Source organism: Sceloporus occidentalis, unplaced genomic scaffold (genome assembly GCF_023333645.1).
Source record: "Sceloporus occidentalis isolate IW3139 unplaced genomic scaffold, rSceOcc1.0.p SCAF_64, whole genome shotgun sequence".
NCBI classification, from domain to species: domain Eukaryota; kingdom Metazoa; phylum Chordata; class Lepidosauria; order Squamata; family Phrynosomatidae; genus Sceloporus; species Sceloporus occidentalis.
In genome coordinates, this window is record NW_028317044.1 from 2,395,199 (window position 1) to 2,419,042 (window position 23,844).

The following is a 23,844-nucleotide window of genomic DNA, read 5'->3' on the forward strand; positions in this document are numbered from 1 at the left end:
AACCCCACATCCCCATAGTTAAGGGAGCTACGCTGCCATGGATCCTTTGTGTTTGCATCCCAGGACAGAATAGACTCACACTTGTGGAGCCTAATGGCTCCAGTTCTCACTCTGCTGTAACTAAAGTAGGCATTGGATTCCTATATCATCCATGCACCCATCTTTCAACAGCTGATACGGTAAGGTGTAGGATCCCTGATAGGGACACACCATTCATTCTGCACATCACAAGATTGCCTTGGTCTCCAGAAAGCACAGCATGTATGCAGAGCTGAGTGGATCCTTCAGGGCAAATGGCAAAGCCCAACTCCCATAAACTCCCTTATGCTTGTTTTTGATTCTGTTCCTGGTCACCTTGAGCAAAACATGTGTCTGGGATTCTCCTGGAGGACTTCTGTAGCTTTGGTCCTATTCAGAAACATACCTGTGTTAGCCTGGAAAGTCAGTATGCAAAGGGATCTTGTAGCACCTTTGAGACTGACTGGAAGAATGACGCTGGTAGCATGAGCCTTTGTAGAGTCCTTCTACAAATGCATGGAGAAAGTAGACTGTGGTCCATGAAAGCTCATGCTACCAGCTTTTTGCTTTCAGCTAATCTCAAAGGAACTACAAGATCCCGTTGCATACTTAGTTTATTACCATATATACTTGACTATAAGTCGACCTCATGTATAAATCGAGGGCAGGTTTTGAGGGTAAAATTATGGATTTTGATATGACCCATGGATAAGTCGAGGGTAAAATTTAGGGGCATGTGACAAAGGAGCAATGGATGCAAGCTGCAGGAAAAGAGATTCCACCTCAACATTAGGAGGAACTTCCTGAGAGTAAGGGCTGTTCGACAGTGGAACACACTCCTTCCTTTTAGTGTACTGGAGTCTCCTTCCTTGGAAGTCTTTAAGCAGAGGCTGGATGGCCAGCTGTCAGGGATGCTTTGATTGAGAGTTCATGCATGGCAAGGAGTTGAAGTGGATGGCCCTTGTTGTCTCTTCCAACTCTACGATTCTATGATCTGTAGGACGAAGCAAAGGAAAATGATGCCAAAGAATGTAACACAATTCCAGCAGGCATAACTGTTTGTGCTCATGCTAAAGGCAGGATAGATGAGAGACCAGAGGAGCGTCAGTGCTTTCAGGACAGATTACATTTTTACCTTTCACGAAGGGATGGTTCCTTTTTATAAGTGTTAAACTACAATACTTACGTTGACGTTGAGTCAGGTTTTTTGGGGTCAATTTTTTGACTAACATTTCTAGACTTATACATGAATATATACAGTATATTGCTCCTTTTATAAGTGTTCAAATGATCATACAAAACTCGAAATGTCGCATCTGGAGACAGAATAGGCAGAGATCACTACAGTGGGCTCACCATATTGACAGGTGGATCGCCCCATCCCATTATTCCCAATGGCTTTGCATGCTCACAGCCGCACTGATGTGGCCAAATGCACATTGCCTCCCATTGTATAAAATGGGGCTTGAGCGTGCACGATTTTCACATCCGCGGGGACCAAACCTTTGCAACGGGAAGGGCACACTATAATTGTGGTAGAAGCACAAGTGGCTCTACCACACGGCAAGGAGACAGTTGCTGATGGGCATCTCGGAAAGCAACCGAAGAGCAAACAAGCACTTGGCTATAGATTTTTAAAGAGTCTTCTTTGCTGTTGTTTTTCTCTCTCCTTCCATCTCTAAAGCAAGAGCTTGACTCTGTCTCGTCGAAAGAAAGATTTGAATGATATTTTGTCGTGTGGCCAAACTGGAGCGCGACCAAAATAATTCAGATGTTGTTCCCCCCACTTCTTCCCTCCTCCGGCACTTTCCTTCTGTCCCTTCCCTTTCCCAGTCTGCAACGCTGCGCTGTATTCGGAAGGATATTTTGATTTTGAAAAACCTAGCAGATGCTCTTGAAATGCTTGAAATTTGTGCTTTTTGAGAATTCTTCGTATTGGGTCATTTCTTTTCTGGGAAGTCTTAGAAAACTTTTTGTTTAAAAACCCTTTCTATAAGATTCCAGCACTAGCAAGCTTGCCATGTTATCTGAGATTGTGAAGTCGAAGGCTTTTGTGGCCGGCGTCCATCTTTTTTTGTGTGGTTTTTCGGGTGCTGTGGCCATGTTGTTCTAGAAGAGTTTATTCCTGACGTTTCGCCTGCATCTGTGGCTGGCATCTTCAGAGAATGTACCCCACTCTCTTCCATGCAAGCATTCTCTGAAGATGCCAGCCACAGATGCTGGTGAAACGTCAGGAATAAACTCTTAGAGCATGGCCACATAGCCCCAAAATCCCACGAAAAACTATTATCTGAGATTCATTGCATTTGAGAGTCCAAAGCTCAGAGCGCTGGCTTTGCTTTCATGATTCATCAGATCCGACATTTCATCCAGTGTGGAAGAAAGAGTCTTTCAGTCCGAGTACCATTGCTGCCATTTGAAAAAGAGAATCCATGGTCATATGGGCCAACTCAAGATGTCTATTAGTTGTGTGCCCTATTCATTTTATACCTCCTTATGGCCAGCCTAAGAAGGTCATTTTTCCACATTTTGTCCAAACTCACATACCAAGCCTAAATTGAGATCACAAATAAAATGGAGCCCTTAAAGTGGGGCATGCATTGGCAAAGTAGCGCAGCCAGGTTTAAAAAGCAGGGTTTTGATGAAAGACAAGCTGCAAAGAAAGTAAGAGTGAGAGATTTGGGGCTGCTGGTTTTTATTTATTACGGTTGCTTATTCTCAGTGGTTCAGCGACAGCTGCTTTTGCATGAAAAAGCCCAGTCCTCAAAATGCTCTCTCTCTCGTCTTTTAGGCAACATCACCACCAGGATCCGAGCCACCGAGGCCAGCTCCGACGAAGCTATCAAATCCATCCTAGAGCAAGCAAAAAGGGAGCTGCAGGTACAGAAAACAGGTAGGAGGCTCCCTCTTGGGGTGGTTTTTGAAGTCTGAGATTGCGGGGAAGTGCTTGGCGAGAGCGCAAGGCATGTAGTGCTGTTTTGATCGGCAGCCTGGGACTTCACGCTTTTTAAAAACATGGTAGCCTTCCGTCCCTTTTATCACCTCATTATAAGCCCCTTTCCCGGAAAGTGTGTCACACAATATGGTTCAACTGCTTGTAGCTCCATGTATCCGGAGACATTGTCTTTGGCTGGGGAAGTGCATCAACGCTGGGAGTGAAAACGGATTTTAATAGACACCTATTTTCTCCAGGGAAGCCCTGGGTGTTGCTATTCTGCAAGGAAAGGTGATGGATCTTGAACAGGGAAATCTTGCATGCTCTCACCAGACTAGGATTCTCAGAATGGTGTGGGGAAAACTGCAGAAGTTACAATAGGGTTGCCTTTGTGTGCCTATGCACATGTTTAAATGGAGGGTAGGGACAGCAGAACACGCTTCTCCACTTTTCTCTGTGCGCCTGTAGCAAGTTTTGCCTTGTCCACAATGTGGTCACAGAGAGCATGAAAGAGAATGGCAGAAGGAAGGATTATTACATCATATAGAAAGAAGAATGCTGAGGCAGCCAACTGAAGGAAGCCCATAAAGTGTAATGGGATGGAGAGACGGAGTAGAAAAGCTGAAGTCTAAATGTGGGAAGGAGTAGATAAGACAAGAGGTAACTGTCCTGAAAAAACAGAAAGGGCATCCATACTGCAAGGCACCAAACGATAAAATAGTGAACAAATGTACAGGGGAGGCAAATGAGTTGAGCATAATTCCATGTTTCAACTTTTATCCTTCTTCTGTTGTTGTGTGCCTTCAAGTCATCTCCAGCTTGCAAAGCTATCACACAGTTTTCTCACCATTGGCCGAGCAGGGATTCGAACTCTGGCCTCCAGAGTCCGAGTCAAACAAGGCGACGCTGACTCTGTCCTTTCCCTGCTTGGTCACAAAGTGTCCTAGCTTTGCTGGTTTCTTGGCCACCGCAAAGCGTGCTTCAGTCCCGGAATGACCTCCTTATCTTTTGATCTGGTTTGTGAAGTCAGCGACATGGCCATAAGCATCCGGGAATAAACCTGAGGCTTACCTATTGGTGTCGCATCAATAGTCAATGTTGCTTCTAAGTTTTACATTAGAAATTAGAATGATTAAGATAGTTACAGATTTGTAGATCTGTGAATAATGAATTAAACTATATTCTCTATTGCTTGGTTACGGAAATACACTTGTCTCTCCGCATTTGCGGATTCGGCTTTGCAGCTTTGGTTATTCGTGGATTTTATTAATATGTTGTCTCTAGGAATATCTAGGTCCTCCAGCGCAACTCAGTGGTCAACTTTAACCGAAAGTTGCACCGAAGGAACTAGAGATTCCTAAAGAGAACACTCCACTAGGCCTTTGTAGCTCCTAAAGCTCAGGGGATATTCTAGGTGTAAAGGATGAGCTCCCAATCTTGTGCCAGTTTCTAAAGTACACCAAATTGTGCGTTCCTGTGCAACAGAGCTGCTGTTTTCAGAGACCCCCCAAATTGAGTTCCCTGGGAATTGTCCTTCGCCATGTTGCCGCTTTTATTCCCCAGCCTCTTTTCTTGGGGGACAATAGCTTACCTGGAATGAACTCTCTTCCTACTTTGTCTTACCACTAGATGGTGGGCTCAAAAGAAAGCACACAAGCAGGTGTTGTGCTTTGTTTCGATGCTGTATCTATAATTTATTCCTTTGTGCAAACAATGTGCTGGGTGGCTTCAGCATGGTGGCATGTCCTTTCCTGGGTCGGCTCTTTGCTTCCTGTAACAATGAGAATTTCATTTAAAATCTGATCCATGGAGGATGTCCAAAGAAGGGTGACTAAAATGGTGAAGGGTCTGGAAACCATGCCTTATGAGGAAAGACTTAGGGAGCTGGGGATGTTTAGCCTGGAGAAGAGAAGGTTAAGAGGTGATATGATAGCCCTGTTTAAATATTTGAAGGGTTGTCATATTGAGGAGGGAGCAAGCTTGTTTTCTGCTGCTCCAGAGACTAGAACATGGAACAATGAATGCAAGCTCCAGGAAAAGAGATCCCACCTCAACATTAGGAGGACCTTCCTGATGGTAAGAACTACTTGACAGTGTTAGGCGCTCCCTCAGAGGATGGTGGAGTCTCCTTCTTTGGAGATCTTTAAACAGAGGCTGGATGGCCATCTGTTGGGTATGCTTTGGTTGAGAGTTCCTGCATGGCAGAATGGGGTTGGACTGGATGGCCCTTGGGGTCTCTTCCTACTCTATGATTCTTATTCTTATCATTTCCCCAATAAATGGCACCGTCTCTGGTTCTGGTGTTGAGGCGATACATGGGGATTAGAGTTTAAGAATGAGTTTAAGTATAATCTACCAGATCTGACCCGGCCTTTGTCCCCTTCTCTCCGCAGCTGAGCCATCTCAGCCGCCTTCCACCTCGAGCAGCGGCGGTTCCGACGATGCCATCCGTTCCATCCTGCAGCAAGCCCGGCGAGAGATGGAAGCCCAGCAGGCCGCCCTCGAACCCGCCTTAAAAGCGACTCCGCTGTCCCAAGCCGAAATGTCCCTCTTGTCCCCCAAACTGATCCCTACCCCTGCCCTTTCTTCAGTCCCCAGCTACTCTCCTCTGGCCATGTCCCTGAAAAAGCACTCATCCTCCTCTGCGGATTCCAGCATCTCCTCCTTGCAGGCTCTCCCCAGTCTCAAGAAGGAGGCCCCTGAGGCCCCCGTCCTGGATCTCCACGGGATTTCCGATTCCACGCAGGGCGTGCTGAGGCACGTTAAAAATGAACTGGGGCGCAGCGGGGTGTGGAAGGACCACTGGTGGAACACTGTGCAGCCCGACAGGAGGAGTACGGCACCTCCAGAAGACCCCAAAGTGGAGGAAGCCGCCAGTGGGAAGGAGAAGGCCTGCAGCCAGACCCGTTCGGACCGTAGCCAGCAGCTCCAAGGGCCCTCCTCTTCGGAGTACTGGAAAGAGTGGCCCAACGCTGAGTCCCCCTACTCCCAGAGCTCAGAACTGAGTGTCACAGGGGCGAGTCGCAGCGAAACCCCGCAAAACAGCCCCCTTCCTTCCTCCCCCATCGTCTCTTTGTCGAAGCCATCAAAACCTTCCGTTCCGCCATTGACTCCGGAGCAGTATGAGATTTATATGTACCAGGAGGTGGATACGATAGAGCTCACGCGTCAGGTCAAAGAGAAGCTAGCCAAGAACGGCATCTGCCAAAGGATATTTGGGGAAAAGGTAAAGATCCCTCCTGGAGATGGTATGGTTGTGGATGGAGAAGGTGAACAGCGGGTACACGACAGTTTTTGCCTAAGAACATGTGGGAATGGCAAATCAGCCTCAGTTTCATAATATGCATGATGTAAACCAAGTTTTTTATTTCTCCCCCCAAAGGCTTGGAAATTTGTGGGAAAGATCCAGGGATAGCAAAAGAAAGAACAGTACCCAATTTTTAAGATGGCAAATATAGAGCGCCCTGCTGTGTGTGATAAATTGCCAGTGCTTACAATACATGGATGTATTAACAGGGCTGAATGAAGTTGTCCTTATGTTTAGGACATTTGAGTTGTACCTGTTGCCATCCTTTGTGGGGAAGCAGATAGAGGGGTAGTCAACGTCGCCTCTATCAGCTCTTCCACACTGCAGAAATGAAGCAGTTTGACACCACTTTAATGGCTCCGTCCTATGGAATATTAAGATTTGTAGTTTGGTGAGGTGTTCAGAGAGCTCAGAATCGCAACTCCTTGCAGTTTGCATTCCTTGCCCCCTTTGGGCACATTGCCCTGTGTATCGGGTGTGAGAAAGCAAGCACAAGAGAGGTGTGTTGTGACGATAGCCTTGGCACCATGACAAGGCCCAGATGCTCTCTTACCAGGGTCAGGAATTGCTGTTTTTAGAACTGAGTCAAGGGAGGCTATACAACAAAACATTGCAGTATGTCCCCATTGTTGTGGGAGGGAGAACTGATACCATTCTTCCTTTCCATACCGTGGTATAAGTTTATTATATTGCTCATTCTTATGAGCATTCAAATGATCATAGAAAACCGAAAATGTAATCTATGGAGATAAGATAAACATAGATCCCTACAGCAGGCCCACTGTATCCCATTATTTTCAGGGGTAAGCAGAAGTATTCTGGGATCTCATGGTAGAACTCCAGGTGATTTAAAGCATGTTAGCAAGGATTTTAAGGCCCTAGACTTGTGAAAAAACACTCACATAAAGTGAGGTTGCCAAACACTTGGAAGAAAATGAGTGGATCTGAGGTGAAAAGCACTGACAGGGGAGTAGCACATGCACTTTGAAATAGGCATTCTCCAGCTCACTCCAGAAAAAAGAAGGACCCTATTGGGAAAGAATCAGGTGCAGAAGAAGATCTGCCCTCACTTCTTCCACTACAGGGCCTTTCTCTTTTCTGGAATGAGCAAGACAACGCCCGTTTCAAAGCAAGTGTTCATGGGGAGGCTGCAATGTATTGATGTGGCCCCTGATCCTCTCCCTGGCACCAGATAAGTCGGACAGAGCATGGCAAGAGTCCCCCTTCTCTTTGCAGATCCAAGCAGTGAGGCTGTATGGGACCCAGGTGTGACCTGCAGGCCTGAACTTCCCTGATCCAGCCGGACTTGTGGCTAACTCTGTCTCTTCTTCCTTTCCTTCCTTCCTTCCAGGTGCTGGGCCTCTCCCAGGGGAGCGTCAGTGACATGCTGTCCAGGCCGAAGCCGTGGAGCAAGTTGACGCAGAAAGGCCGCGAGCCTTTCATCCGCATGCAACTGTGGCTCAACGGTGAACTGGGACAAGGAGTCTTGCCCTCCCAAGGGCAACCCTCAGGCCAAGGTAAAGGCACAGCCAGTGGGATTATGTTGGTTTCTCGACCTTGTCTATAAAAAGCTCCATCCGTGGATTGCAAACCCTTTCTTTAGCTTCTGCATGATTCAGTAGTACAATTGGCCCTAAAGTACAGTTGACACTCATATCCACAGATTCTTCATTTGTGGATTCAGGTATTGATGGCTTGAAAATATAAAATAATAGAAAAATTCCAAAATGCAAACCGGTTTGACATTTTATATAAGGGACAGCATTTTACTATGCCAGTGTATTTAATAGGACTTGAGCGTCAAGGATTTTGGTGTCCCTGGGGGGGGGGGGTGTTCCTGGAACCAAGCATCCCCCAGCAGATACCAAGGGCCCATTGTACAGGCTCCTATAAGGTGGTGCCTGGATCTGGTGCCATGCAAGGTGGACATCCATAAGGAGATCATGTGAGGTTCCAGGAAAGGGGAAAGCCATTTTCTTTCTCAAGGTAAGAGTTGGAGGCAGGATCCCTCTTGGTGCTTCTCAGCTTCTTGGGGTCCTTCCAGATTGCAGAGTGGGTTCAGGCTGCATTTGTTTTCCCCCCCTCTCCTTTCCTTTCAGCTTGCTTGCTTCCAAACTGAAGGCACAAGCAAGCCTGGCAAAGTGACTTTTTGGTCTTTGTGTGCCCCCCCCCCCCAAACTATATTTGTGGGAGGTGAGAGCAATTCCCTTTCCTGCATAGAACGCCTTGCTTTTTACGATAAAAACGAAGGTTGGAGCTCGACGTGGATTGATCAACCTCCACTTGCCTATTCAGAAAGGGTTCCTCTAAATCCGATTAATTTGGGGGATGTTTGCTGAGCATCCCAAATTAATTGGATGGTAAGTGGACTCTATTCTAAATTGGCAAAGTGTCTAATCCTCTGTCATGCTCTCAGTGCCATCCTCAAGAGTGTAATGGCGCCTAGGGGCCATTGTACAACCTGAAAACGTTGTGGCAAGAAGTCTTACCATTCCCACTTGAATGACATGATAGCAAAGGGCCTGGGTGTTGCTAGAAATATTCACAACAGTACATGGAACTACACAAATTGTGTCGCCTGTGAGCGAGCGCAGCAACATCCAGAGCCAAAGGACTTTCCATGGTGGTTCGTGGAAGTGCTGAATGCCACCTCCACTCCATTTTGTTAAGTTCCATGGAGGGGAAGAACAAGAAAGTACCCCAAGGAGCTCTGGACATCAGTACCAATCCATTTCATATTAGGAGAGGTCTAGATCCCATATGAAATGGAGCCAGTGTGCAGACCTAGAAATCCACTCTCCAGCTCCTGTTGCTTTCAAGATCCCATTCCATTATCAAAAAGACCCAGTGCGCAAACTAAGTAAGGCACAGGCTGCCTAGAGCAGTGATTCCCAAACCTTGGTGTTCCAGATGTTTTGGACTTCAGCTCCTAGAATCCCAGGCCAAGTTGTTTGGCCTAAAAGGCTTCTTTTAGGAGCTGAAGTCCAAAACACCTGGAGCACCAGAGTTTGGGAATCCTGACCCCTAATATAAAGAAAGGGGAAGGAAATTTTTTTTTGCTCTACTGGTTTCCTTGCTTTGCTATCGGGTTGTAGGCTGTGTTCCTCTCATACCTCCTCCTCATAGTCCTCCTTTTCTTCCTCCAGTCCTTCACTCTGTGTCATCACTGCAAGATCCCCTTCAGCAGGGATGCGCAAGCTCAGGTAATCCGCTGCTTTCTTACGTTTTGCTTCTCCTTGGTTGTGTTGCCCTTTCTGCTTCTGCCTTGGGGTGGGCAAGTTTTGCTTCTGGTGTGTGGGAAACGTGCCTTCCATTTCCCAGATACATGTTTGCAAAATAGATTTACTTAATCCTTCATCTTCTTCCAGTCCCTGTGGGGTTGGAGAAAGGTGGATATGTTTGTTCCCTGATATCCATATAGCCTGCCTTCTGATTCAGGTATCAGTGCATGTTCACTGCAGTCTGAAAAGAATCGACCTGTCCCTGGAACAGCAGCAGCTTGCAACTCTGCAGCGTCAGTCGATAGTAAATGCAACCACAGATGAATTCTCCCCCCAAGGCCTTGTGTTTTGGTATAAAAGATCTAAAATAAAGAGTGAGTTAGGAAGCTTGGGGGCTGCCCCGAAGAAGGCCCTGTCCCATGTTGTCTCCCACTGAACCTTTTGGAGTCAGAGCGGATAGGAAAGGGCCTCTAAGGAAGACAGTATTGTTTCAACCCAAGGATTTTCATTTCAGAGAGGTTTGCGGTCGCTGCAGTAGAAGCTCTTACTACCGATAGTTAAGCCTTAGGCAAGGCATTTCAAACTTTTAGACTTGGGGGCGGGGGGGATGTACATAAGCTAGGAAACCCAGAAAATGGCGTCATGAGGAAAGGAGCATGGACATCTGAAGAGGGCCAGGGGTTCCCCACCCGTGTGTTAATGTGTGTTGCCTTGGAACAACAGAAATAGTTAGTAGAGTGTGTTCATTTTGCTAGAGAGGGACCCTGTCATTTTGTATTGTGGCACAGTTGAGGCAGCTATGTCTTAAGACTGCATCAAAGGTAGGAAGCACATAAGCTAGACCACTCAGTTCAGTTAACTTCAAATAAATCTATTAACATTAGTTTTGACCTGGTCCTGAAAATAGTACAGTGCCTGAGGTTGGATTGGCTGAAGATTGGGTTCATCTTTAATAACATATATTGGCCTGTTACAGACTGCCAAAATAAAGCTGCTTTGGGTCTCTTTGGAGGTATGCTATTTAAATGATGCATGGGTCCTAAGAGTCCGGAGGTTGCGCCAAAGCCACACGCCATTCCTAAGCACTGGAGGGCAGCTTTGGTGCAGCTTCTGGATTCTTAGGATGCATGCATCATTTAAACAGCATACCTCCAAAGAGACCCGAAGCAGCTTTATTTTGGCAGTCTGGAAAAGGCCATTGTCTGGTTTACAGTTGTAAAATTCATATTGGGAAGCTGCCTGTCCGTAGCGGAAGTCCAAGAGACATGAACCTACAAAATGTCTGGAACCTGGCCTGGTACGCTGGTCCATACCAAGACACCAAACTTCCAATATGCTAGTGGGAAATTGAACTGACCTCCACATTTTTTACCTGGATTGAGTTTTAAAAATTAAAACCAAGCCTGAGATCGTTCCTTTCTAAGAGTTGCTTTCCTGCAAGCCAAAGTCCGCAAAGTCCTCCCAAACCCAAGCCAATGAGAACTTTAAAGATTCAAATGAGCCAGCTGCCAGGCTTTCTCCTCCATTCCCTGTATCTTCTGCCCTTGTTTTCTGTTCATGCAGCAACTCTTGCAATCCTTTCTATCAGTTCTTTCAAATCCGATTACTTAAAGGAGGAGGAGGATTATTATAAAGCGTGCAGAGCATTGCTATAAAAGAGGACTTCCCATTCCGTTCTCAGTTTTCTAGATGGTCCGCAAGTTTGCAGGATCAGCAGTGGGGTCGGAGTCAGGGGGATGGCACCAGCCTTCCTCACTTAGTTGCCAGCTGCTAGAAGAAACCCGGTGTCTGCTGGCATTTTGCCCTGGGTGGCGGGGGATCATGGTGACCTAGGGAGACTTTCGTGCTGACAGAGCTGCAGGGTCTTTGTTTGTGAGGAAGGGGTTTTGGTCAGGGGCACACGAGGGGAAGAGGGTGCATGTCTGACGGCAAACTCTTGTGCCTCCCTGGATGGTGCCCACAGCTATGCGCTGGAAAGCTAGTGACACAGGGCTAGCTTTGATTTAAATCCTTAATGTAAAGGACTTGGTTTCTTTGATGTGACGCTGTCAAGAAAGTGTGTAGCTTTTGAGCATGCCTCTTAAGTACTTGTGACTGTAAGTTTGATTCGACAGCGGTGAGTTCCCACTTGCTGTTCCATACACTCTGCTTGGCGAGGGCATGGCCCTAAGAAGCAGCCTCTTAGTTAAATAAGTAGAAGTAGTAATTTTGAGGGTGTGTTTTTGTTTCCGGATTGGAATCTCAAACTACAAATGTACAGCTAGCACATATATACATAAGAAGCTGCTTTATGATGGGTCAGAATGCTGGTCTTCAACCCAATATGATCTGCTGAAAAATAGGACATATGTAAATGTATGGTGGACTTGCATATGTCACTAACAGGAGGCCCACCAAAGCCTTGGGAGAGACCCAAGGGCCATGCAGTCCAACCCTATTCTACCATGCAGGAACTCCCCATCAGAGCAGCCCTGACAGATGGCCATCCAGCCTCTGTTTCAAAGGAGGAGACTCCATTACACTCCAGGGCAGAGTATTCTATGGTCAAACAGCTCTTACTGTCAGAAAGTTCTTCCTAATGTTGAGGTGGAATCTCTTTTCATATAGCTTGAATCCATTGCTCTGTCTCCTAATGTCTGGAGCAGCAGAAAACAAGCTTGCTCCCTCCTCAATGTGACATCCTTTCAAATATTTAAACAGGGCTATCATATCACATGGTAACCATCTCTTGTCCAGACTAAACATACCCAGCTCCCTAAGTCGTTCCTCATAGGGCATGGTTTCCAGACCCTTCACCATTTTGGTGAAGTACGTAGAGAGATCTAGTCGCATCTTTGAGAAAGAAAGCAATTGGCAGCATGAGCTTTCCTAGACTTCAATCTACTGCATCTGAGAAAGTAGACCGAAGTCTACAAAAGCTCATGCTGCCAACTTCTTTCTTTTACTCGTACCATGGAATTCGCTGCCACAAGATGGATGATTGCCAACTTCGATTAAAAAGAGGATTGGATGAGTTCGTGGAAGAAGGGGCCATTGATGGCGACTAGTCAGGATGGCTGTGTCAGGATCCAGTATCAGAGGCAGCATGTGTCTGCATGTTAGTTGTCAGAGAGTGTCAGAAAGAGGGGCCAGTTGCCCTTCTGTCTTGCTGGTGGTCCACTGGGGCAACTGGTTGGCCACTGTGTAAAGAGCAAGCAGGGTTACTGAGGCCTTTAGTCTGACCCAGTGGACTCTTCTTAAGTTCTTCATTGCACCTCTTCTGCCTTTCTGTCTCTCTTCATATCTTTCCTCTGTACAGATACCTCCAACTTGTGTTTTTGTTCTATATCAAAGCCTTCTCCCTTTCTCTCCGCCACCCCAATTTCGCGTTTGGAAGTTGGGTCCTAAAAATAGTACCCATTTCAACTGGCAGATGTTCCATTTGCCCTTTTGCAGACGGGACCTGAATTAGCCTGTCAGTTGGTGCCTAAATAAAGCAGCTAAAACGGCATTTGCACAGAAAACTTTGCAATTACTCTACTCAGAGGCTGCCGTGGTTTATTTTATTTTGCACGGTGGAGGCTGTTGACAGGCGAGTAGGATGTAAGCGATAGCACAGAAGTGGAAGGAGACAAAGGGAATTGCTATGTAGAGTTCTTCTTGGTGGTCTCTGCGAATCACAGAAATGGGTGATTCTGCACCTGCGCAGTAACTCTGAACGGAGTTGTGTGAATTCGCAAATGACCACTCGAAGAAATACCATTACAAGTAAGCACCCTGTCCATCCCTAGGACCCTGTCGAGTGCCAAGTCCCCCCATTTACCTCTATAAGGATTGCACAGGCGGACTTGGACCTTTGCTCTCTCCATTGGGGCTACCATTCTGTTCCGCGGCGACAACGTCCTCCTTTAGTGCCACGTCTGTAATGAGACTGTAACATTGCAGGCAGGGACTGTTGGATGTTTTGCTCTTTATGCAAGGCATGTAAAAAAATTGGCCCTTTATAAATAAAGTGAGCAAAATGGTGAACAAGAGACGCTCAGGAAGAGCCCTGGCCTGCATTGGTTTTTCGGGGAGAGGGGAGAGGGAGGATCTGTGTGGAAACTGGGGCCCAGAGCCGGGTGAGCACTGGGACTCCCCAGGGGCAAGCGCAAGATGTTATAATCAATTACCCCATCATAACACTGATGTATGATAATTACGGAGCCTTCCTCCGGAGAGAGTGCAGCATTTGGCTGGGATGCGCCGCGCTCACGGTCCACTGCCTGATTAATATGCAAATAATAGGCTGATTGCATGATGAATGCGGGAAATGAGTTGGCTGATAGCGCGCCCACCGAAGCGGGAAGATGATAAATTACTTTCCCCTGACTGTCCTACATTTAAGTACCCTCTCTCCACAGTAGTGTTCTCTTTTTTCCCCCCTCCCTCCTTTTAATCGCAAATTAAGGAAAGCAGGATGGCGCCGGTGTGAGGATGTGTAAAAAGGATGTACCTTGATTGCTTTCGTTGCAACGCTCGGGTCGGTTGCAGAAGCGATCGTCCGCTTTTGGAAGCAGGGAGGCAAGGACTTGTAGGGGGAGAGGATCCAGAAGGCAGCCCTTGCCTGTCGTAATGAGCAAGCCACCCAACGCAAATGGAGACAAGGCTAAGCTTCTGGTATTCCGTTTGCAGTTTTGCAGATAGGACCAGAATTAGCTATTGCTGAGCACATGTTTTGAACCCCCCAGTCAGTCCCCAGTATCTCCAGTTACAAGATCTTGGGTTGCAGGGCTGGAGAACAGCCCTTAGATAAGCTTCTACCAGTCAGAGGAGGCAATACTAGACTAGGGACATTGGGAATAACCAATGTGAATAGACCCGGGATAATTCGGGATTAATCTCTGCATGCCTTGAACATGTTTTGAATACATTTGCATTGTTGACTGCATCTTTATTTGAGTGCCGGCACGTGTGAGCAACCAAACTCCCAGAGATGTGCATAGATGCGCATCCTTAGTGTGGATAACAAACCCGGGATGTGTCAGTGAGGTCATTTGCATCATTCCGCAATAAAAGATGATGTCTGGATGACCCCTAGGTAGACCAATAGTATAGCTGTTGACAAGGCAGCATCACAATTGGGCTTTGTTAAGTATCGCTTGTGACAAGGCGGCATCACAATTGGACTTTGTTAGGGGAATGTCCCCAGAGGTCCAGTTCTTGGAGGCCACACTTCCAAAAGCATGTCTGCAAATTAGGCTTAGAGGAGAACAGTGAAAGATGCTCAGGGTTGGTCGAAGACGTGTCCTGTGTGGAGATACCCAAGACGTATCTCCCATTGTTTGCCCTGAAGACAACCAGATTGAGCAGCTGTTCCAGAGAAGAGGAGAGAAGTTGGTCTTCTGCCTCCTTAGATGTCAAGAGCAGATCTCACAGGTATAAGTGCCATGCGGGTGGATTTCACTTGAACATCCTCCATGTTTAGAACAATTCAGCAATGCAGACACTGAACTAGAAGTCAGTATGTAGAGAGATCTTGTAGCACCTTTGAGAGTAACTAACGAAAGACGTTGGCAGCATGAGCTTTCGTAAACTTAAGTCTGCTTCCTCAGATGCGTATCTACTCAGATGAAGTAGACTTTAGTCTATGAAAGCTCATGCTGCCAATGTCTTTCTTTCAGTTCAGTCTCAAAGGTGCTACAAGATCTCTCTACATACTGATTCTACATACTAACACAGCTATATGCACTGCACTAGAAGGGTGATGTTGGGCGGTCCCTTACTAGAGGACTCCATGATGCTGTAGCTCCGTATTTCTCTGCCGTCAGATGACTCAGTAACCCTCCCATTGAATTTCATACTGTCTCATGGGAATCCCCAGTGCTGCTTGGATTTAAAGATCTGTAATGGCACAGAAGGTTCCCCAGATGACATACTAGGGAAGTATCCCAAAGCCAAAGGCCAGACCCATGACTGTCTGGTGGGAATGGAGATTGCACTCCGAAACCCAGCTAGCACTCTTCCGATGACCACTCCATCTCTCCCCTGATACAAAGAATCAGAAGAGTGCTAGCTGGGTTTTGGAGTGCAATCTCCATTCCCGCCAGACAGTCATGGGTCTGGCTTTTGGCTTTGGGATACTTCCCTAGAATCCTGTGCCACAAACAGGGATGCTCTGTAGGAACCATGCAGGGATTCCCTCTCAGCCGGCACACGGAAAGGGTTTCTTCGAGGTTGAAACTTGGAAAGCCACAGCTGTGGTGCTTGACTTTCCTCACGGATCTCCCCCCACCTTTGAAGATAAGAAGTAAGTTGTGGCTCTCTTGTACCTTTGGGGCTTGATAAACCTCACCATCCATGCTTCTGATATTTCTTATGAACCCTAGAGTATGGAGCCCTTCTCGGTATAGTGTCGAAACAGCTGCTTGCCCTCTCCGGTTGGTCCTTTCCCACCAACCCTCCGGTGTTAATTTATACATAACTTTTTGGATCTGACTAGTTTGGCATGGACCTGAAGCCCAGGCCCTGGACTTAATGAGAAAGTGGTACTTCAAACCCAACCGCCAGGAAAATCATGTCGAGGGTTTGCTGGGAATGTCACGGCGCGGCCTGTCATTTTGCTTCAGCGGCTTGTCCTTCCAAACGCGCAGCTCGCCTTATGGCATGCCAGCAGTAAAAATGTCACTCCCGATAATTACTTTTTGGTGAAAATGCTTGCTGACTGCCTACCTTCAAGCTGTTTTTTTACACAGTGGGGAGATAATCAGAAATGACTTTATCCTGACTGCTCAAATGAACACTAAATGGAATTCGGGTTATTATTACCGGAGATCGAGGGCTGTGCGCTGGAATTTGAATAGTGGATCAGATCGGCCGGGGACGTTTCTTTGGCACATCACAGCGGATCTGTTTTTCAGTCCACTCCAGTGTAGGACTGAGCAGGGTAGTTGTCTGCTTGGGGTCTTGAGAAAATAACGGCGGCAGTAATGCCTTTTTTGATGTGTTTTAGGTATAAAGAGAATCTTTTAGACCCCATCGTCATTTATTTTTCGGGGGCAAAAACCACCCTGCGGGTGTCTATCCCAGAATCTGGGTCTGAAAGAGTGGAGGAGATTGCAACCCCAGCCATTTTCCCACATTCAGACTTAATTCCAAATTCAAGAGTTTGTGGTGCAAGTGCCAGCCATTTTTGAGAAGCAAAATGCCGTTTCCCCCCAAACGCTCAAGAACAAATGGTAGTTTTCATTTGTACCAGGGCAGACCGGCCCTCGGAAGCACAGTGTCGCGCGGAAGGGAAAAGGTTTTCAAAGCTCTGAAATGGAACGTGGCCTCCCCTTTTAACATTTTGTTTGACATGTGTATCCAGTGTGTACATATTTTAGGCGATGCCATGCCTGAAATTTGTTCTGGCGTTGCTGAGGAATGTCCATGCGCTAGAAGATGGATCCAAATAAAGTAAAGGAATATGGGACTTTAAAAACAGAAGTCCTCTGCAAAAGCACTTGCGCTAAAATTGGTGTTGTTGTGTGCCTTCAAGTCGACTCTTACTTACAACTCTTTGTCCTAGCGTTGGCTTGGCAAAATTCTTTTCAGAGGAGGTTTGCCATTGCCTTGGCCTTTGGCTGAGAGACTATGACTTACCCAGTAGGTATCCATGGCTGAGTGAGGACTCAGATCCTGGTCCAACATTCAAAATACATCATCATCATCAATCCCACCTTTCTCCCAACATAGGGACTCAAGGCGGCACATAGAGTACACATTGGTTCTATGCTAAGTTCAAACTACCGTCCATATTGGATCTATGCTAAGTTTGCAAAAAACTTAATGTGTTAATCATCACATCTTTATGGGGAAATTGGCAATAACTGATTAATCCCTGGATTTATTAATGTTGTTGGTGTCGGTGCTAGTGGTGTTTTGCACAATATCTTAGCTTTTTCTCTGTATGGGATCTCAGGTGGCTCGCAAGAGTTGAAACGAACATAGTTAAAAATTCACAGCGTACCAAAGTAAAAAATGCAGTTAAACCCCAAGAGAATGACAACCATTAAAAAAACATAAGACTCTTAAACAACCACAAGTCCAGTACATTATACAAGACCATTATACAAAAATCCATTCTCAAAGCCCTGCTAGAATAAAAACCATCTTTCAGCCACTCAGAAGGCCATCTTCTGTTGTAAACCGCTTAGAGACGGCTTAGTTCAGTGTGAAGTGGTACAGAAGTGTAAATGCTATGGCTATTGCTATCTTCCATCTTGCCACCAAATGTACCTGCAAGAGAGAAGGGCTTCCCCAGAAGGTCTCAAAGCTCAGGGTCTGCTTATGCATCTCCATGTACCTGTTGGTACTTGTCTTCTGCTGCTCCTATGTGTTTTACATTTATTCTTGGTCTTTAAAAGAAAGAAAGAAAGAAAGAAAGAAATCATCCTTATGCATGCTAGCCACTTCAGGCTAACATGCCCATGGCTCCTTGGAAGGAAGCCACAGTGTGGTCGCTGAGGCTTATTCCCGACCAAATGACTTTGAGCTTTAAATCCAGTAAGGTCTTGACTGTCAACTGTTTTGGGAGGCAAAATAATACTTCTGCCAGTCCTTTCCTTCACCTCTTTAACCTCCTTTAGGATCTCTCTGAATATTTTGGACTCAGGAGTCAGAGGCCAAAACATGAACAAATGGTATGAGTTTGTCGGAAAGGTTTGCCGCCCTGGTGATGTCCTCCACCCTCAATCTTTCTATCCATCTCTTTCGGGACAGGTAAAACATTTGAGCAGGCTTATGTTATTTTATTTCTCCGTCACCAACAACGCCAGTCACATTTTGGTACCGTGTTCGGCGCCGTCCGAGAGGCGCAAGGACATCTGCAGCCGGACCGGCGTGCGATTTCTTTCCGCTCGCACCGGAGGTGAAATTGGAAAGGGGGATTGGAACCAGCACCATGCCGTTTTTATTAACCAGCCAGTCGTCATTTTGACCTTGCTGTGGGTTAAAGGACACCCATCTGCGGAGAAATCTGTTTATCATGTGCAGAATTCATGCTGTCCCTGACAGGGCAGCGTGAACAAGATGGATGATCTGCCAAGTTGGTCCCTCGCATGGGTGCATCAGGGCAAATTTACAGTACCATTCGTTTGCTGCCTCCAATACAAAAATAACATTGGTTGGGCTTGGGATGCAGCTGCAGAGCGACCCGGGGCTAAGCGGAGAAAAGAAATTAGATGTGTAGCCCTCTTATTGCCTTAAAGATTGCATATGGACTGTGGCGGCTTAGAGAATGAGGGGAGGGACATCTCTTTCGCATCTCTCAGACGTTGGTTTTTGGGGGGGAGGCAGGAAAGAAATCCAATTACTTGAGTTGAAGAAGGACCTTTATGGTAATATCGAGACACCTTTCCTAAATACAATTTGAATTTTTATTTATTTTTTTTAAAACAGCAACCCTGTGATTTTTATTAAATAGATTTGATTTATTGCAGTGCTACTCAGTCACTTAACCTACCGCAGTGTGTGTTGCAATGTTTGGAGAGGACTTTTCTGCCACCTAGGAACATAAATAGACAGGAGAGGTTGTGCCAGATTCTGCACGCAGGAGAGGAAAGGGATAGAGGGAAATCCTCTGCCCCTCGCAGAATGGCAGGAATTGGGAGCCATGCAATGGAACTGAATGGGAATGAGGCAGACCAGAAGATACTCTTTTGGATTGCAAAAGGAGAGCCAGTGTGGGGTAGTGGTTTGATGGTTGCACATACAACTCTGGAGAGTAGGGTTCGATTCCCAGCTCAGCCATTAAACCCACTGGGTGACTTTGGGCAAGTCATATGCTCTCAGCCTTAGGGGAAGGCAATGGCAAACTCCTTCTGAAACAGTCTTGCCAAGAAAAGGTTCACCACACGTCAGAAACAACTTGAAGGTACACCACAACTCCAACAATGCCAACAACCCACCCCTTCCAGTGGGGCCATGCTGTCTGGGAGAGTAGGGAGCTATAGCTCAAAAGTACTTTTTAAAAGTCTCTGCTCTGTGTACACAGAATCATCGTAGAATCATAGAATCCTAGAGTTGGAAGAGACCACAAGGGTCATCCAGCCCAACCCCCTGCCACGCAGGAACTCTCAATCAAAGCATTGTTTCCAAGTGCCTTTAAATGCCAGCATCCAGGAAACAACAGTGACAAAGCACTGCCTTGGTTCCCTCCATGTGGGTTGCCCAGAAACATCCGGCACTGGGAACAGTAATGCTAGACCAGCAAGGGCTGATCCAGTAGAGCTCTCTTTATGAGCTGCTGATCTTCCCAAAGGAGGGTCTCTGTGTCTTTCAGCCCCCTTGGAGAACAAGGAGAAAAACACGTTTCTTGTGGCTGCTCCTTCTCTAGGATTCTAACACAAATGGAGTGGGTAGCCAAGATACCCTTATACTTCTTGTCATGCGGTGTCCATCTAATGGATGAAGGGTCCGCAGGTTAACAAGTTGGCTTTTTAGGGATGCTGGAAACGGGAAAGGCGATAATGCAAAAGTCATAAACTTTGGCTCTCAATTTTGAGAAGAGATTGCGGGGGGGGGGGGGGGAGGACCCTTGACAACTCTGTCCACTGCAAAACTCACAAGCCTTTTTGTACGGAGTGGAGAGTGTTTCCTAAACAGTCTTCGTATTGTCAGGGCTAGAGGTGAACTCAGGCAGAGCATGGCAGTAGATGCCAGATCAGGTAGCCGGACCTTTGGTTGGAGGGAAGGATCCCTTGGAAGATAAAGTCCCCTTTCAAGGTAGTAAAGAGGCTTAATTTCACACATTCTTTTTGCAGCTGGAATCGCAGGTAAATGTACAACAGCTGGAATGGCAACACACAATCTGCTGAGCCCTGTGTAACATGGTAGGATTGGAGTCTGCCATAGAGGCCCCAAAGCAGAAACGCATAGCTTTTTGCGGTTGCGTATCCTAGGGTCTCAAAAAACGGGACGTGGAAATGGCTGTTTTCCTTTCTAATTCTATCAGCTTGCGCAAAGCAAGCGTGTCAGTGCTTGGTTGCCAACCATTTGCTCGGCACGTGCGGCGATTCCCCGGTGGCCGCTGGGCCATTCTTCACATTTTCTTTTCCCCAAAGCAAATATTAGCGCTCACGTTGGGAAGAGAAACCTGCAAAGTGACCCCCTCTGAGTCCTTTGGCAGCCTTGCGAGAAGTTCTTATTTGAACAAATGTTTGGCGGAGGAGAGGCTGAGTCTAATTTTAGACACCCATTTTGGTATATTACATATTTTGTTACTTTCCCGGAGCACGTCGCGTGGGTTGGGAATAGACAGACGCAGCGGCATCTCCGCCGATAAGAGTCTCTTCATTCCTCTCCGGAGATCAGAAAGCAAAAACAAGGCTCCTTAGAAAAGACAATGACGCTAGGAAAGGTGAAGAGTACTAGAAAGAGAGGAAGACTTCAGATGGATAGACTCAGGGAAGTCATGGGTTTGAATTTACAAGTCCGAAGCAGAGCAATGGAGGACAGGGGGAACTGGAGATGTTCATCTACAACAGTGGATCCCAAACTTGGGTCCTCTAGGTATTTTGGACTTCGGCTCCCAGAAGCTCCATGAAGCTTAATCAACAGTAAGGCATTTTGGGAGCTGAAGTCCAGAGCATCCGGAGGACCAAAGTTTGGGAACCACTGATCTACAAGGTTGCGAAGAGTCGAGATCGACTCGAAGGCAGATGACAACAAAAAGAATATCAATAGGTATAAATATCTTTAAATGTTTGAAGGGATGCCCTGTAGAAGAGGAAGCAAAAATGTTTTCTCCTGCTCCAGGGTCTTAAGATACAAACAAATGAATTCAAATCAAACATTAGGAAGAACCTCCTGATGGTAAGAGTAGAATAGATTGCCTTGGAAGATAGTGGGCTCTCCTTCTTTGGGGGTCTTTAAAAAGGCACTGGGTGGCCATCTCTTGGGAGTGCGTTACCTCTGGATTGTGCATAGTACATCTTGACTTTAAAGCATATAGATACATCCGATCATAAAATGTCATGCGCTTGTTTCTCTTCCACAAACAATGGATTCAGTCAGGCTCCATGTAGTTTTGAACCCAGGAAACCAATGTCATCATTTCATGGAGAAAGTCGAAATGAGGAATGCAGCGGTTTTGTTCTAATTTGTTGTTGATGTCTTGTGCCTCCAAGTCAACTACAACTTATACCCATCCTTTCCTAGAGCCTTCTTGGCAAGGTTGCCTCCAAAGAGGTTTGCCATCATGTCGTTCTTCTGAGACAGAATGGGTTTCCATAGCTGAGCAGGGGTTTGAACCCGGTCTCCCAGAGTCCTAGTCTAACACTCAAACCACTACTGGCTCTCTTTGTATTGTAGAACAAGGGACAAAGAGTAAGTGTGGTGTAGTATATTGAGTGTTGGCCTAGGACTCTGGGAGACCAGGGTTGCTCACCTATAGAGTGAGCTTGGACAAGTCACCTTCTCTCGGCCTTGAGGGAAGGCAAAAGCAAACCCCCTCTGATCAACTCATAGGGTCACCATAAATCGGAAACTACCTAAAGGCACACAACACCATCGAAGGGGCAAAAAACTGCAGAGTACCTGTTGCTCAGTATTACTTAATGGCATGTCCCTTTGATAATTACTTTTCCATCTCCTACACCATTTTTTCTTGATGAATTGTCTGAAGTTAATGTAGTGGCACATTTTTCGTAGATGTTTATTGACTATCGTGTTAAGCCTGACAATACACATAAGGCCAAAAACCACCTGCCACACGGCAGTAAAAATTGCAGTCGGATAGGAATGGGGAAGACGGAGGGACAGGAGCAGAGAACTCGGGGGCATACAACAGTAGCATTATTTGAGTTCGGTTGTATTATTAGTTCTAGTATCCACAGCATTGCAACCTACACCAAACACCATAGGATCACTACTGTATACATTTCCCTCATTCCTTCTCTGTATCATCGGATGATGGTTAGAGGGTCTACGAAATGGCTTGATGCAGTGACACTTTTGCAACTTTTTGGGAGGAGCAGTTGAGAACATGGAACACTGTTTTCTTCTTTTTGGTGGCCTTGTTTCAAACGGTGTTTTTCTGGGAAGCAGCATTATTCTCTGTACAGCGGAGTAAATGTTGAATTACCTAGTGTAATTAAATCAAATAAAATCGATCTGCTGTGTCAGTGAATGAACTTGCATGACGAAATTACCTAGAATTGGTTGTTGTTTGTAAAGTTACTTGCAACTGGTAAATAGACACAGAGCATTGTAGAAACTGTAAAGATGAACTGGGTTTGGACCTAAAGGGAAGATGAGGAAGGTGGGAGACGTGGCCTTTCTTTCTTTCTTTCTTTCTTTCTTTCTTTCTTTCTTTCTTTGGAATGGAAGCGTGGTAGAAGTAAGCAAACACATGTTGAACCTTGAAGAGACTGCTTTGGTCAGACTTCACCTACACACACACTTGATCTTAGCCAAAAGGCCGACTTCACCTGGAATAATACTATGCCCAGTTCTAGTCACCACAATTCAAGAAAGTGCGTCCAGAGGAGGGTGACCAAAATGATGGAGGGTCTGGAAACCACTATGCCTTATGAGAAGAGACTTAGGGAGCTGGGTATGTTTTGCCTGGAGCAAGAAGGTTAAGAGGTGATAGGATAGCCCAGTTTAAATATTTGAAGGGGTGTCACACTGCGGATGAAGCAAACTTGTTTTCTGCTGCTCCAGAGATTTGGACACAGAGCAATGGATTCAGACTCAAACCAACCTCAGAAGAGTATGGCTGTATGCTACTTTGACTGAAACATCAGTTAATTTATTTGTTGCTTTCCTTGTACATGGAAGTAGGAGTCTTACATCTGGTTATAAAGTATGGGACATGTGGGGATGTTAATGGGTAACTTTCTAGTTTTGGTAAAGCCACCTTTCTCCCTCCCCCTTTCCCCCTTGCCTTTTTTACAGAAAGCACCCCAAAGACCTCTGCCAGCTGCAGCCCTGCTCCGGAGTCTCCAATGAGCTCCAGCGAGTCAGTCAAGAGCCTGACCGAACTGGTCCAGCAACCCTGTCCCACCATAGAGACCAGTAAGGAAGGCAAGCTTCAGGAATCCAGTGAGCCGTCGTCGGCTGGCGATTCTCAGTCTACAACCCCGTTGCCCCTTTCTGGTCATTCGTCGCTCAGCATCCAAGAACTCGTGGCTATGTCCCCAGAACTGGATACCTATGGCATCACCAAGCGGGTCAAAGAAGTGCTCACGGACAACAACCTTGGTACGTTCCTTCTTCACTACATCTGGTTACTTACTGGGATTTTAAAGGGTGGGGAGGTTCGCTGTGTTGGGAAGAGGAGCGTGTTTAAAGTTGGCTCAGGCAACTGGTTCTGGACAAAGTCACATTGAAATCCTCTTTAAGAACTACACGGGGGATAC

General features: G+C 46.4%; 1 protein-coding gene across 7 annotated transcripts in view; it reads left to right on the plus strand.

Annotated features, from left to right (window-relative positions):
• Positions 1-23,844, plus strand: part of LOC149287104 (protein CASP) — a 236,500-nt gene that overhangs the window by 171,241 nt on the left and 41,415 nt on the right. For 5 of the 7 annotated variants that reach the window (XM_089493440.1, XM_089493438.1, XM_089493441.1 and 2 more), the window contains 5 exons: positions 2,810-2,911; positions 5,347-6,179; positions 7,612-7,777; positions 9,407-9,463; positions 23,381-23,686. The exons of the other annotated variants lie outside the window; for them this stretch is intronic. In XM_089493440.1, coding sequence (XP_089349566.1) covers positions 2,810-2,911; positions 5,347-6,179; positions 7,612-7,777; positions 9,407-9,463; positions 23,381-23,686 — 1,464 coding nt within the window. The remainder of the gene's footprint in view (positions 1-2,809; positions 2,912-5,346; positions 6,180-7,611; positions 7,778-9,406; positions 9,464-23,380; positions 23,687-23,844) is intronic. 7 annotated transcript variants of the gene reach the window in all.